The sequence below is a fragment of the Eptesicus fuscus genome, chromosome 14 (genome assembly GCF_027574615.1).
Source record: "Eptesicus fuscus isolate TK198812 chromosome 14, DD_ASM_mEF_20220401, whole genome shotgun sequence".
Classification (NCBI taxonomy): Eukaryota; Metazoa; Chordata; class Mammalia; order Chiroptera; family Vespertilionidae; genus Eptesicus; species Eptesicus fuscus.
Window position 1 is genome coordinate 56,173,764 of NC_072486.1, and position 15,375 is coordinate 56,189,138.

Consider the following 15,375-nt stretch of genomic DNA (forward strand, 5'->3'; position numbering starts at 1 on the left):
TCCCAGGTGCCACAGGTGACCTGGCCTGATGATCATCTTGGAATATTCTAGAACCTGGAGTTATTGTTGACATGGAAATTATTAGTTATTACTTTTTATTTTTATTTATCTTTAAAATCTTTATTGTTGAGAGTATTACAGATATCCCCCCTTCCTCCCCCTTCCCCCCCTACCACCCTATTCCTGCTCTGCCCCAGGCCTTCAGCATCCTATTTTTGTGTTCATGGGCAAAGCAGATATGCATACAAGTTCTTTGGTTAATCTCCCTCACCCCCGCCCCCGTTTACTCCCCTCTGAGGTTCGTCAGTTTGTTCCATGTTTCCATGACTCTGATTCTATTTTATTCATCAGTTTATTGTGATCATTAGATTCCACATATAAGTGAAGTCATATGATATCTTTCTCTGACTGGCTTAAATGAGATACATCAATAAGGGGTTTTGTGAAGCTCCTTGTGATACCAACAGGGCAGCGTGGGATGATGTCAGCCTCCAAGTTTGTCTGGAGGAAGGGTATTTTCAAATGTTTCCGGTACAGTCAGAAGAGGAGCAGGTGGATGGATGTCTGTGTTACAGGTGGCCCAGGGAACAGTGTCAGTCCCTCCTGCTGACCTGTCCACCAATTCACGCTCAGCTGTTACCGGATGCTTGGTAATTCCCCGTGCTCACGATAACCCCAATTCCTTTTATGTCTTCCCAGCCCTTTCTAAAAGCATTGCCATCTTGCTGCTCTTTTTTTGGACAGTTGCCTAGGCCTCTCTTGGGTTTGACAATTCAACTTTGAAGATCAAAAGAACAGCAACTGTTTGAGTGCAAGACTCAGCTGCGTGCGGGACACAGCGCTTGGCAGCTGATTATTAAATGGAAAAAGGGTCAGGGAAGTGATATTCCCAGCATTCTCAATTCTCAACCCTCTAAAAAGATTCTTTTGTTCATTCTTTTAAAGATAAAAGAAGTTCCCCAACATTTTTGTTCTATTTTCTGGGCTCTGACACCCCGTAGGAATGAGCATGGCAACACCCTGTGGGTGAGCTCTGCTAGGCTGGTGACTTCTGTGTTGGGAGAGGTGAAGGGGCAGAATCCCACCACAGGCCAGTCTGGGCTGGGCTCCCCTTCCCCCACCCGGAGGAAAGACCCTGAAATAGGAGGAAGGGGGTTTGGAAAGCTGCTGCCCTTGCATTTGAGCAGAAAGAGGCAGCCTGGAGTGCCTTGTGGGAATTTTGTTCTTGATTAGAGGAAAACACTCTTACTCAGTTTGGTCTCAAGGTTTTGATTTCGTTTTTATTCTGCTTTGTGAAACTCTTTGAACATCTGCATTTTATTTTAAGTATTTAATCCATGTAGAGTTAATTCTTGTATATGGTGTAAGGACATGATCCAGTTTCATTATTTTCCACAGTTTGCCCAACACCATTTATTGAAGAGACTGTCTTTACTCCATTGTGTATTCTTGCCTTCTTTGTCATAGATTCATTGATCATATAAGTGTGGGTTTATGTCTAGTCTCTCTGTTCTGTTTCCTTGCTCTGTCTGAACATCTGTATTTTATTTCCTATCCATGCTACTGTATGTCAAGTGAGTAGGTATAATTATGCTCTTTTCTTATTAGAATGATATCTGTTTTGTCTTCTGTAAACTGAAATCTACAATGAATACCTCCTGGCACTGTTTTAAAGATGAAATGAAGTCATATATGTAAAAATGCTTGATAAATGTGCAGTGTTTTTAGGACTATTTCCTTCCTTCTAAATGAACTTCTTGACGTGGGTGTTTCCTCAGCACCTTTTCAGGCCAAAAGTTTGTAGTAATTACGATAATAGCAAGTACAGTTAGTATTTATTGAGCGCATAGTATGTTTTGATTATTGCTTAGAACATTACTCATACATTGTGTCATTGAAAATTCACAAAACTCTGTAAAATAGTTATTATTATGACTCCCAATTTTGCATATGAGGAAATGAGGCTTTGGGAAATTAGATGCTGAGCACAGAGTTATACAGCTACTAAGCAGAGGGGCCAGGACTGAATTACAAGCCGCCTGATTCTAGATCTCTGGCTTTATGCACAGCCCCTTCCCCTGAATCTATTCAACACAGTGATCTCAGTTTCTTACCTAAGAAGAGTAATGAATGTCAGACCCACTTCTTCTTTCCTGAACTCCCTCTTTGATCCTGGTTTTCCAGAATTAGACCCTGGCTCCTCAGCAGGACATGTTTCTCAGGCATCATCCAGTTTGTCTGATCCTTACTCCAGACATTGCTCACATGCTGTGCCCCAGCCACACCGAACTCTCGGGGATGGCCCAATGGGCCGTGATTTCTTATACATCCATTTCTCTGTACCTGTGCTTCTAGAGATCTGGACCCTGTTCTTCCGTAGATAATATATTTCATTATATATAACCTACCCTCATAAATATTCAGTAAGTATTTATTGAAGAGTACTGTCTGCTAGAGTTAGCACCAGGGACAAATTAATGCCTCATCTGGACCTGTAGTGGAGTAGGGGGAGCAGCAGGACAAATCCCGAGGTCCTGCACAGAAGGACAAATGCTATGGAAGTCCTTTGGCATTGCTTCCAATGTATTCATTTATTTATAAAATTTGTTAAAAACCTTGGATGGAGCAGGCATTACGCTAGGAGCTAGTGATATTCCTTTGCTCTCACTGCTCTCGTTCTAGTGATGGAGATGCATAGATAATACTGACAAATGTAAATTAATAATTAAAATGACAACAACAATACTAGAGTAAATGGTTTTGAGCACTGAAGAGTCAAGTGCTAGAGTAACTGAGTGGGGGAGGGAGCTAAGTTAGAGTAAAGAGGGAAAGCTTCTTGGAGAGTTAACTTTTGGATTTGGAGGAGGAGCTAGCCATCCAGGCATTCTAAGTGAAACAATAACTTCAAAGTCCCCAAGGCTACTAAGAGCTTGTTTTGTTCAAAGACTAGGAAAGAGATCAGTGTTCAAACTTATCAGACTTCCCTTCCCAGGCATTTAGTTGCTGGGAGGACTCACTCCACTGATAAGACATTCATCTATTCCTCTGTAGCCTGTGTGGATTTGCCTCTCACATCAATGAGCATCTTGAGGGCAGGAGCCACATCTCACTCCCCTTTGAAAGCTACTACATGTCATGGTTTCTAGTCCATGAGAGGAACTCAGTGAATAGTATTTGTTTGAATGAATGAATGATGTTTCCAACTAAATTATCCTGGCCTGGCTCACTAGGGCATATCATTCATTCATCGGCTGCACAATTGTACAGAGAAATCACTGTTAAAGCACAACACGCTCACCTCACCTGGAAGAAGGCTCACCTGTGTGTTTTACTCCCATCCTTATTAAAGAACATTTAGTTCTAATTGCCGGGACAGGTGTGAGGACCAGGAACTGTAAACATTTGTAGGGTTTACTTCTCAGTGGGGTCTACTTTCATGTCCCTTGGTAAATTCCATGCTCAGAGGCTCATTAGCTGAGCACACACAAACCAGCTAAATAATAATTAGTATTGAGGAAGGCTGCATAATAGAACAATGTTCACACTAATTAGTTACTGGATTGAGGGACCTTCTTTGTTTTTTGACCCCTGAAGATTTTGTGTTTCTTCCTCGAACTTCTACCAGATTGAGGATTTTTGTTTCGTGTTTTAAGTTGTAGCTATTGTCATTAGCATTTCTTGAGCGCTGTAAAAATTGTCCCCATTTATTATTTATGATGTGACAGGCATTATCCTAAACTCTTAGGATGCATGGTCTTGCTTAATCCCCACAGCAGCCTCAAGGAGTTTTGCTCACATTTTACAAATGAGGACACTAAAGTGGCAACTTGCAGAAGGTCAGCCAGCCAGTGAGGAATCAGGCTTGAACTTGAAGTCAGGAAAGTCTACGTCCAGAGTTCTTGTCTATTATACCAATGCTTCCCAAACCGAGTGCTTCCTACTCGTTGAGTATTCTGAAAAGATTAATAATGTTGGTTTTCGTTTCACTGATAATCCTAAAACATTAGGATGAGCATGCATGAGGTCATTTATAATGAAGTCATGTCAGATAAGTATGAATCAAGCTTGTCTTTGTGTAGTATTTGCATTGAAGCAAAGGATAACTGTTGGTGCTGCGTTTCTCAAGCCGGGGTCCTTTAAAGAGGCTACATTTCTTGAGAGGAAGACAAAGCAATACATTGCCCCTGTTACACCCAGCAGGCCCCCAGGCAGGACCCTGGGCTGGATCCAGGCCTGCCTCCTCTCCACCGTGAGACTCAGAGTCTCTCTGGTGCTTCTCAGGGTCCCAGGCACCGCTGTCCTGGTAACAAGCACTGCCAGTGGGGACACTTGACACTCCCAGTGACTCCAGCCAGCACTGCACTGATGCAAAAGCTCCGGGAACCTGCAGGGAAATCAAAGCAGGTTGGCTGGTGCTCAGCACACAGAGGCAGGGACAAGGAAAAAACTGAAGACTCTTTCTTGAGAAGTATATGCTATTTTTAGGAGAGCTCATTAGAAATCCAAAGAGCTGGAGGCAGGTGACCAATGTTCCTGGTGTCCTCCTGCATACAGTGGGCAAGGCCCAGCGCTGCTTGCCAGAGGTTCACACATTAACAGCACTCACTCTCGCAAGGCTTTCAGAAATTACTTTTATTCTACAGAAAATAGAAAAGCATGATTTTTCAGCTCTTCACTCGGATGCACAAGACTAATCAGTTCAGCTGCTATGAAGGCTGCTGTCTAAAAAATGCAGAGAATCCAGGGGAGTTTCTTCAGATCTCACCTTTGCTGCTGCTATAGATAGCGCATTGGGTGGGTGGGGGTCCGAGAAATCACGTGTGTGGGGGAGGGGAACATAGCTCACCTGCTTGAAATATGGAGGACAAGTGTGGAGATGGGTGAAAGGATTAGTGCCCTGAGCATTTGTGAGACCTTTAATGAGACCTCAAATGCCATGTTCCGTAGTACCAAAGTCATATATTTAAATGATGCATGTTTAAAAATATTGAGGATACATTAAAAAACACTTATTTTCTCACGATTCTGGCGGCTAGAAGGCTGAGATCAAGACATCTGCAGGGCTGATTCCTTCTGAAGTCCCTGAGGGAAGGATCTGTCCCAGGCCTCTTTCCTCGGCTCATAGATGTCTGTCAGCCTACTCCATGAGTCTTCACTTCATCTTCCCTCTGTGGGTGTTTGTGTTCATGCTTTTTCCCTTTTTCATAAATAATCATTTAATTTTCCAGTAGCACCAGTTGTATATGATTAAACATCAGCTATGTTAATCCTATATAATAACGAGGTAATATGCAAATTGACCATCACTCCAACACACAAGATGGCCACCCCCACGTGTACACAAGATGGCAGCCACAAGATGGCTAGTGGGGGAGGACAGTTGTGGGCGATCAAGCCAACAGGGGAAGGCAGTTGGGAGGGACCCTGGCCTGCAAGGGAGGGCAGTTGGGAGCGATCAGGCCTGAAGGGGAGGGCAGTTGGGGGAGACCACACCTGCAGGGGAGGGCAGTTGCGGGGGAGACCAGGCCTGCAGGGGAGGACAGTTGGGGGGTGACCAGGCTGGCAAGGGAAGGCAGTTAGGGTAATCTGGCCGGCAGGGGAGCAGTTAGACGTCGATCATGCTGGCTGGGGAGTGGTTAGGGGGTGATCAGGCTGGCAGGCAGAAGCAGTTAGGGGCAATCAGGCAGGCGGGCAAGTGGTTGGGAGCCAGCAGTCCTGGATTGTGAGAGATTGTCTGACTGCCCATATAGACCCAATCCTAACAGGCAGTCGGACATCCCTCGAGGGGTCCCAGATTGGAGAGAGTGTAGGTTGGGCTGAGGGACACACACACACACACACACACACACACACACACACACACCCAGTGCATGAATTTTGTGCACCGGGCTTCTAGTAGAAAATAATGATGTGCCAGGGGGAGCTAATTATTATGTATGATAATACATTCCCATTTCTGACTTAGGCTACCAAAATAATTTATGAAATTCTCTGAGATTTCTGTGTCATTATTGCAGAAATGAAGTTTCTAAACATTGAATCTCATATCAGAAGTAAATGTCCTTCTTTCCTGTTTTGGGGTGGAAGAAGTCATGAATTTGTATGCAGGGAGGTCACCTTCAAGAATGTAAGTTCTTGAGAGTGATCTACACATTGAAGAAGAGGCAGGCGCTTTTGCTGAACAGAGGAAATCCAAACATTAGTCCCCCCCTCTCTCTCTCTCTCTCTCTCTCTCTCTCTCTCTCTCTCTCTTCTACCTAAGTCCATAAAGTTCTTAAAATTAACTTTGGAAGACATGGGAATGTAGTTAGGGCCACCAGTACTACCAGGTGTGATAGCATATAGCAACTGTGAAACCAACCGCATGCACATAAAGACACCACACACATGCATCCGGAATCTCTAATGTAGCAATCAGAAACGCATGCTACTGCACCTTTACATTCACAGGCGTAATTATCCTCATATTCTCAAAGCTACCTATATAAAAGTATATATTCTTTGCAGAATTTCCCTTGCTTTAACTATCTTTGTTTCTCTTCCATTTCATTTAATACTTAAAAACATTTTTTTGCCAAAGATGGAAAAGACAAAATGTAGCTGCTGAATATTGAATACACACGTGCGCGCACACGCGCGCGCACACACACACACACACACACACACAAGCTTTGGTCTTTCTTCTGTAACTACATACAAGTGAGAGAGCCCTGGATTGAAAGACTTACAGATGAAACACCCCTGATTCTCATCTTCACTGCTCTTCTCTCTGACACTTAAAGGAAAAATCCACCAAAACTTTCAGCTTTTTGTTTTATGCTTAATGTTTGAAAATTCCCAAATGAATGACTAGGTTTAGCTAATGCATAATGGTGATGTGGATGTGTTGAGCTAAAAATAGGGGTTTAGCTTGGTGATTTTTACCTGGTATGCACATGCATATAGGTCAGATCTGGGAGTGACTCCAAGTTCCTGACTCTACTGTACAAAGAAGTGCATCCTAAAGATGGTCCCTTTCTAGGGCTGGAGAAGTGAATAGATATCTGACTTGCTTCTCCTAAAGACAGGGAAATGGAGGAACAGCAGGGAAAAGAGGCTGAAAAGCTGTGGAGAGGCATCTTTGGGTGAAGGGAGAAGGGCTTAGTCTACTGAGACTGGTGAGTTGCTTTGGAAAGTAACAGACATGTTTAGGACTTTTACTAAGCTTGTTCTATGCAGTTGATGAAATAATTTCCTCCTCTCCTCCACTAAACCTTCATTACTCACCTGTGCTTTCATAGCTGAAATTTCTCTTTGGAAGAGTTGCAGTTAGGTGCTGAGTCACCTGAAAAGGAAATGGGGGCAAAACAGAAGTTCCTTAAAGGGTCTGGACATGTTCGGTTTGTGTCTAGACACAGATGCATGATATATTTTATTCACATCTACTTGATATCAGAAAGCAAACATGTAGAAAGGAAGATAGTTGAGAGGGAGTGGTAGGTATTTTTATGAAATAGAGAGTTGAGCAAAAAGAAAGGTAGGCAGTAATAAAGAACAGGTATCAGCTTGTGGGCAGCACTGAGGAGCAGTCATATGTATGTATGTATGTATTCATGTATTCATAATTCTAATCATATGTATGTGCATGCTCCATACATAAGTCTAGAAGTAAATGCACTGAATCCATAAAACAAGAAATGAGCTAGCAGTATTACAAAATAAGAAATCAAAGAAGAAACAACAAAAGAGTAGTAACAGAGACATTAGACAAAAACACATCTGAGAATGCTATATTAAGAAAACTTTTCAAAGATTATACTTTTAATTTTTAAATAAAAATTTCCTTCTGGATTGTGGCACTTAATATATGCTACCAATTGAAATGGAAAGATTGGGAAATGTAATGATGGTGCCATGTCAGGAAGCTAGCCTGAATTTGAGGTGGATCTCTGAGTTGTACATTCACAATTCAAAAGCTTTATTATCAGTTTTGAGGCTCAGCAGTTCTGGTGCAAGGGATTAGGTGACTGGGCAGGTGATTCGTAAGCACAGACAAGTTCTTTTAAATAAATTCATGAAGTTTTAAAAGGATCTTGGCGATACCCAGGGTTTGGGGCATGTTTACATGGTGATAGTACTGTTTGACAGTGACATGATCCCCTGCCTTACGCAGTTCTCAGGATTTATTAAATGAGTCCCTACAGGTAAGCTTTAGTGGTCTCTGTGGCACGCCTCTAGCTTTCCCTGTTGCTCACACTCTTGACCTCTGAATCCACAGTATCCATTTCTGAGTGTTCATAGCTTCCTCACATATGAATTTTACTTCTTAGAAGGTGCACATCTCATCTTTCTATTCTAGTGAATTATTATCCCCATTGGTTTAATAATCCAAAGCCACTTTATGTAAATCAGGCATGTATGGTAGACAACTGATCGATATTACTCTCTCATATCAATGTTTCAATCACTTAATCTCTTAATTTAAAAAGTGTTTTCCGTATACACAGCAGGCCATCTGAAAAAAGAAAAAAGAAAATGAGATAATCTTGTTCCAGAATTCCCAACACTTCTACTTCTTGGAAAAACATTCCTCCTCAAGATCTTTGAAAATCCTTTAAATTGACATCTTTCAACACCTACTCACAACCCTATTTCTCCTAGATTTTCCTGATACTGTATTGAAAATGGGATTGGGTGTTTCCTTGTACCAACTACAAGGCATTCCTTAAAAAGGCCTGTAAATAGATGGAAAAAGAAATGGTGCACATGGTTTGATTATTTATTTGTCCTTTGAGAACAAGTGTACTGTGATCAGCTCTTATATAAGTTTCTGATAAAAGTTTAAATCAATACTTCCTTTCCAGAAAGAAATTTGCTAATACATTTCAAAAGCTTTAAAAATATCCTGACCTTTGCTCGAGGAGATCCTCTTCCAATAATATACTAAAGCAAAACTGAAACATGCAAAGGTTTGTCTGCAAAAACACACACTGCATCATTATTCATAATAACAGAAAGTGAGAACATGCCAAGTGTCCAGCAAAAGGAGAAAGATTATAAAAACTATAGACTGGAATGTCATAAAGAAATACTGCTCTGTCATGTTTCCAAGTATATACAATGGTGTGGAAAATAATACGATAGCATTTTAGGTATAATATACTTTATCAAACTGTCACTATGTGCCTAGATAAAGTAGAAAAAAATAAATAGAACCTGCTGTTAATCTCTATGTTATGAAACTCAGTAATTTGTGAACATGTATGTTTTTAAATTTTTCTAAACAAGCCTATATTACTTTTAAGACTGGAAAATAGTTAATATGTTTTAAATAACTCTTCCTTTCAGGCTAATTCTATTATAGACATAGTTTTTCTCTATAGTAATTCATTCTACCTGTGGATATTCTTTTACATCACCTGTATTTTTAGTTCAGAGTAAACTAGCAGAAGACTGCAGCCACTCAAATAGCTGCCACATACCTGTGATCTTTAATATAACTATATACTCAGAGAGCACTTTACAATGTTAAAAGACGCTCACACAGAGCAATCCTGAAAATAATACTTGTCATGAAAGCTCTGTGTGAGCAGAATTTAGTCTTGTTTGCCATTATATCCCAGCATTTAGTATAACACTGGATAGATAGTGGATATAAAGTGTGTATTTGCTAAATCAATGGTTTCCTAGCAGTAGTAAACTTGGATCTTATAGGTCATAATCTCACATGATGCTCCTGATGGCCCTCTGAGGAGGCCATACTAGGTTTTATTATCACCGGTTTTCAGAAACAGATGTAGAATGATTGATCTGCCAACATCCCAGAGCTGGTAAATGGCAGACATCAATTAAAAGCAATTCCCCAGATGAAGGTTTGGCTCTCAGTACGATCCTAATGGAATTGTTTCCTCATTGCCTTACTGAACAAAGGATCATGGAGCCACATACTACTTCAGTGTCCGTCAGGATTTTATTTTGTATTCAGAGCAAAGATAATTTATGTAGCATGGTTCCTGTGCCTTCTTCTCACTAGCTCTTTTCTTTACTATAGTTACTATGTATTGAGATAATTGTCTGGGCTAAATTTTGAGTTTTCAACATAGGATATGGTAAGGATGGCACTCCAGGTACTAGGATTTATAGTAATACTAGAGGCCCAGTGCATGATTGAATCATGCACGTGTAGGGTCCCCTGCACGCTTTCGCTTTTTGCGGTGGAGCTGGGTGCCTGTCCGCTGGTGCACCAGGCCTTTCAGAAGCCTCCAGCTCAGCGGAGGCTTCTGAAAGGCCTGGTGCCGGAGCAGACAGCCACCCAGCTCCCCCACTTTTGATGGTCTGCGACCGCTGAGGGGGGCTACCCTGCTGTTGGGAGGTGCAGGGGGTGGGACTCCTGCCCCTTGCGCCTCTCAACGGCCGCTGAGGGGGGCTGCCATGGACACCTGGCTACCCTGCCGTTGAGAGGCACAGCTGGGTGTCCGCGGCAGGCCCCCACAGCGGCCGCGGATCTGGCCGTTGAGAGGCACAGGGGGCGGGAGTCCTGCCCCCTGCGCCTCTCAACAGCAGGGTAGCCCCCCTCAGTGGTAGTGGATCCGTGCCTCTCAATGGCCGGATAGGCCACCCCAAGTCCCGCCCCCCAGCCTCCCGCTGCCCAATCATGGGCTTAGCGGAGTGATGGTAATTTACATGTTACTCTATTATTAGATAGGATAAGAAGCAAGAATCCATTCTAGAAGTTTCTTTTTAGAAAAGTCTTAGGACTTTCTGAACACTTGCAAACATATCTTAAAACAACCTGTTTCTAGACCTGGCTGGGTGGCTCAGTTGGTTGGAGTATCATCCCATACACCAAAAGGTTGAAGGTTTGATTTCCAGTCAAGGCACTTATCTAATTGCCCTTGCCTTTACCTAGGAGAACTGAGAAAAGAGTCCCATTCCCAAAGTGTTCCCTGAAATGAACAACCTACATTAGCTATCAAATAGTGTCCAACCCTGGCCTGTGTGGCTCCATGGTGGAGTGTCAGCCCACACACTGACGGGTCTCTGATTCAATTCTCAGTCAAGGGTGAGAGGCAACAGATCGATGTGTTTTTCTAACATCAATGTTTCTTTCTCTCTCTCTCTCTCCCTTCCACTCTCTCTAAAAATCAATGGAAAAATATCCTCAGGTGAGGATTAACAAAACAAACAAACAAACAAAACAAAACAAAACAATAGTGTCCATATTCAGAGTAAGTTCAAATATTATTAAATGAATGTATTCAAAATCTCATCAGTATGACATTTATTCAGATTTATGTATGAAATAGGGATATGCTAACCAAATACGCAAATCATTGCTACAAACATTCACTCTTGCCCAGGAAGGAATTTGGAGAAATTGAGACAAGGGAAACCAGAGTTATATCCTGGTGAACATTCTAGATTCTTCCCTGAGGATACCATGCAAGCTGTTGCTTAAAAGATCAGTCAGAGACTGGGAATTATTAACTGTGCAGACATTAAACAGAAAACCTTTGACCTTCTGGTATCTTTGAACTAGGAAGTTCTCATCCTCTCACCTTTCATGGATCAAGAGAAGGAGATATTTAAAATGACAAACATTGAGAGAGTGAAAAATGTAAGTTTCTTTGGTATAGAAAAGGGAAAGCTGAGGATAGGCATGAACAAAATGAATACTCATGAGCAGCAATTTAGCAGGATTTGAGCAACCCTTGACCTAATTGTATATGGTGCCCCCTAAAGCTTGAGGGAAGGAATCTTAGCATAGTACTTTGTGCAGAAACACTTCTCTGCCTAGTTTATGATGAACTTAGAACTCATCTGAAGAGGTGGTGAGGATATGAATGAATGAAAAAGGTTCAAGCTCTGTTTAAGTATAAACCGGGATTTGTACATCTGTGGTTGGCATCATGTCCCCTGTCATCACAAGCCTTAGGGCCCTCCTGGACACAAGCCCTTTAATCCGATGAACAGTGCCCTGATCCCTGCTGGCCATTGCATTTGTTCCATGTTCCTTTGTGGCTTAGCACATTCAAGGACCTGCTCAGCCAATATATCCTGGTGATGATGAAGAATATTAATTATACAGAGAAATGACCTCTTATCCTCAGTCTATTATCACATTAATGGTAAACTGCTAGCCTTTACTGAGTACATGCTATTGTGCCATGTTTTGTTTTCAATGGATTTTATACAACTCATTTCATTTGGGTATTAACCCTAGGAAGTGGTACTATACATATACCAATTCACAAGTGAGGAATCTGAGACACAAATACTTGAGTTCACTTTCCCAGAGTCTTATAACTTAGGGATGGGCCAGGATTTAAATTCCAGCCATCCGGCTCCAGAGCCTGTACCTAACCCATACGTTTCTGCCACTACTCTGGACCAAATTGGGGAAGGCCCTTAGAGGCAGTTAGCAATGTCCTTTCACTGGCCAGCCCAGTGATTCTGACCATTCTCATCTTTGGAGCCAAAGCTGACATGTCCTCTTCTGTATTGCAGTCTTCTATGCTTATGAAAAGGGAGATGACAGGATGATTGAATGAAAAGGAATAGAGTCTTTTGATTTAAACCCTCATAATTTTATTTACCTGGTGTGGCTCAGGTTGGTACATTCCATTTGCTTCACTCAAGAGTAGGAGTCCTTACAGGATCAAAATTCCATGTGGTTCAAAGCTGGTCCTTTGTATATGAATAACTGGCTAAATATATAAGCAGAGGGCAAATCAGAACTTTCAAATTGCTCATCAGAAAATATGCTCATCAGCAGTCTCATGGGAAGGGAATGTGGGAAGTGGGGGGCTAAGCAAAGCTCTTGATAGTGCTCCACTGAGCAGTGACCTGGCTCCTTTCAGAGATGACTAATGTGTTTCTATTTTTTTAATTAGGACCCCCAGACAGTATTGTGTATATTAAACGGAGGCAATCAATAAGATCACAGGCATTTATAGCTGTTCACATGGAACTGGACTGTATTACTCCTGCCTATTCTCATAGACACTCTCCTGGCAAATGCACACACACACACATGCCTTGTCTATCCATTTAATCATTTCATTCCTGACCAGTTATCAGAAAAGTGGCATTTCCCCATAGCTTATTAATGTGATGCCTTTCTTTCTCTTTTAATTGCAGCAGAATCTAAGAAGAAGAAAAAGGAAGGCAAGAAACAGGAGAAGATGCTGGACTAAGAGAGGCCACCTTCGTGGAACATGAACAGGACATCAGCAAACAGAATCAGTTAACTATTGCCTTTATACCTACCGTAGGCTTTTTATTCAAAAATTATCTATAGCTTAAGTACACAATAGGCAGAAACAAAAAGAAAAGAACATTTTTGTAGTAGCATTTTTTTAAATGTATACCATAGTACCACTAGGGGCTTATAATAAAGGACTGTAATCCTATTTAGAAAGTTTACTTATAGTACATGGTAAATGATAGAAAATTGAGGTAAGTTTTTTTTGAAGTTATGTGGTATTTTCCATTTAAAATTTCATTTGTTTGTTTTTTTACTTTTTTTTTTTCCCTTTTGGCAGCAATTTAAATGTTATGACCATGTAAACTACTTCTCTTGTTAGGTAATTTTTTCACCTAGACTTTTTTTTCCCAAATGAGAAAAATATATACTAAACAAGGCAGCAATAAAATACAATCATCCTATTTGAGGAAAAGACCTTGTTTTCTGCCAATTGATTTTTAAAAAAAAATTTAGTCAGTAAACTAGGGTTAGGGGGCAGAGCATGCACTAGTTCAATGTTGAAGTTTTTTTAAGAAAAGCATTAAAACATGAAATTCTTTCTCTTGGGCGGAAGCATTTGTTTTGTTGATGAAACTATTTTTCCATCTGAGGAAAATAAAAGACTAGGAAAATAAATCAAGGTGATGCTAAAAAAAAAAAAGGGTGCTTTTGTGTGCAATAATTTGATATTGTAACCCTCCTGCATTTGTCATCTACACTCCCCCCAGTCAACATGTTAATGGTGAGAGTTTATCATACAAACTAATTAAATCACTCTTGGATACAAATGTTATAGTAGGTAGGCATACCCATATGTTGACATGTCTATATTTTTACTTTCTATCAGTATTTAGTGGGTTAGATTGGTGGTACAAAAGTCCCAAAGTAGTCTAGTAGTCTAGTAGTTCAGTAGTTAGGAAAATGCTTCTTCTATTGAACAAATCTGGGCTTGCACAGCCCAAATCAGGATCGGAGTAACACAATGCAAAAATGGTACTTCGAACTTGGTTTCTAGAAATGTAGCATTCCATCTGTAGTATCTACCATATGAGTGTCAAACATTCTCTACATGACTCGCCTTATCTGCTGGGCTCTAAGCAACAGGTTTGTTTGTTTGTTATCCTTATGGGAGGGCATGCTTAGAGAGAGGAAGGGAGAGGGGGATATCAATCAGTTGCCTTCCAAATGCACCCCAACTGGGACCGAACCCACAACCCAGGCATATACCCTGACTGGGAATCAGACCGGCAACTTTTGGTGCATAGGATGATGCCCAACCAATTGAGCCACTCCAGCCAGGCTTTAAGCAACAATCTTTAAGTAAACAAGTCTATTATTCAGAGAAATAGTCTCAGAAATCAGCTGGGATTAGCTTCAAAGCAGTTTTCCTGAAAGAACCACCTCTAATTTTAAAGTGACAAGATGCAATAAACAAACAACACCTATCTACTCAGATAACTAAGTCCATTTCAAGATTGATGGTTTCAACTTACCTTGGGCTAGCCATGAAATAATTACAAACTGGTGTGAGGATGCAGCCAAGGTGTTTTCAAAGCTAAATTATTTTTGCCATCTAGTCAAAGATTCCACTTGAGAGAAGAATATTGAGGAGGTCCATATCACCCAACTATGTCCAAGCCAGCTGTCGGGAGTGGAAAACAGGGTGGGATTCTAGCTACATACACTGACCATTTTATGGACTGGTGCTTAATAAAAGCAGAGTGCCTTGTAAAGTGCAAATGGCAACATGAATAGTGAATGCAGTCCTTTCACAAGCAGACTTTTAATAGGATAAAAGCACTCAGGAGGATGGATGGAGGAGGTGAAAGAAAGGCATTGTCTTCAGTGGCATTTTTGACAGCTATGTCCCATAGGATAGGGATGACGGAAGAGTCTGCAGCAAATTTCCTTAGCCTCTCACCTAATGTTGCTTCTCCATCAGCATTTAGCTAAAATAGCAGCCCATGAATCAGGAATGAGCTAAGGTGAACTGGAACAAAACCTCCCAAAGGAAACACAGTCCTATAAATAATCCAGGCGTCCCTCCTCATTCACAGGGTATGGCGGGAAGCCAGGGGTTCTTTGCTCTGTCGACCATGAATTCTAACAAATCATTCTCTATTAAAGCAAGGGTTGGAGTGCTAATCTCC

The 15,375-nt window shown here is 41.4% G+C and overlaps 1 protein-coding gene across 2 annotated transcripts in view; it reads left to right on the top strand.

Annotated features, from left to right (window-relative positions):
* Positions 1 to 13,935, top strand: part of PTN (pleiotrophin) — a 94,760-nt gene extending 80,825 nt beyond the window's left edge. Inside the window, exon 5 of one of the 2 annotated variants that reach the window (XM_008150495.3) lies at positions 13,120 to 13,935. In XM_008150495.3, coding sequence (XP_008148717.2) covers positions 13,120 to 13,175 — 56 coding nt within the window. In that variant the 3' untranslated portion in view covers positions 13,176 to 13,935. The remainder of the gene's footprint in view (positions 1 to 13,119) is intronic. The other variant, XM_028159034.2, reaches the window with a different exon arrangement.
* Positions 13,936 to 15,375: the final 1,440 nt, after the last annotated feature.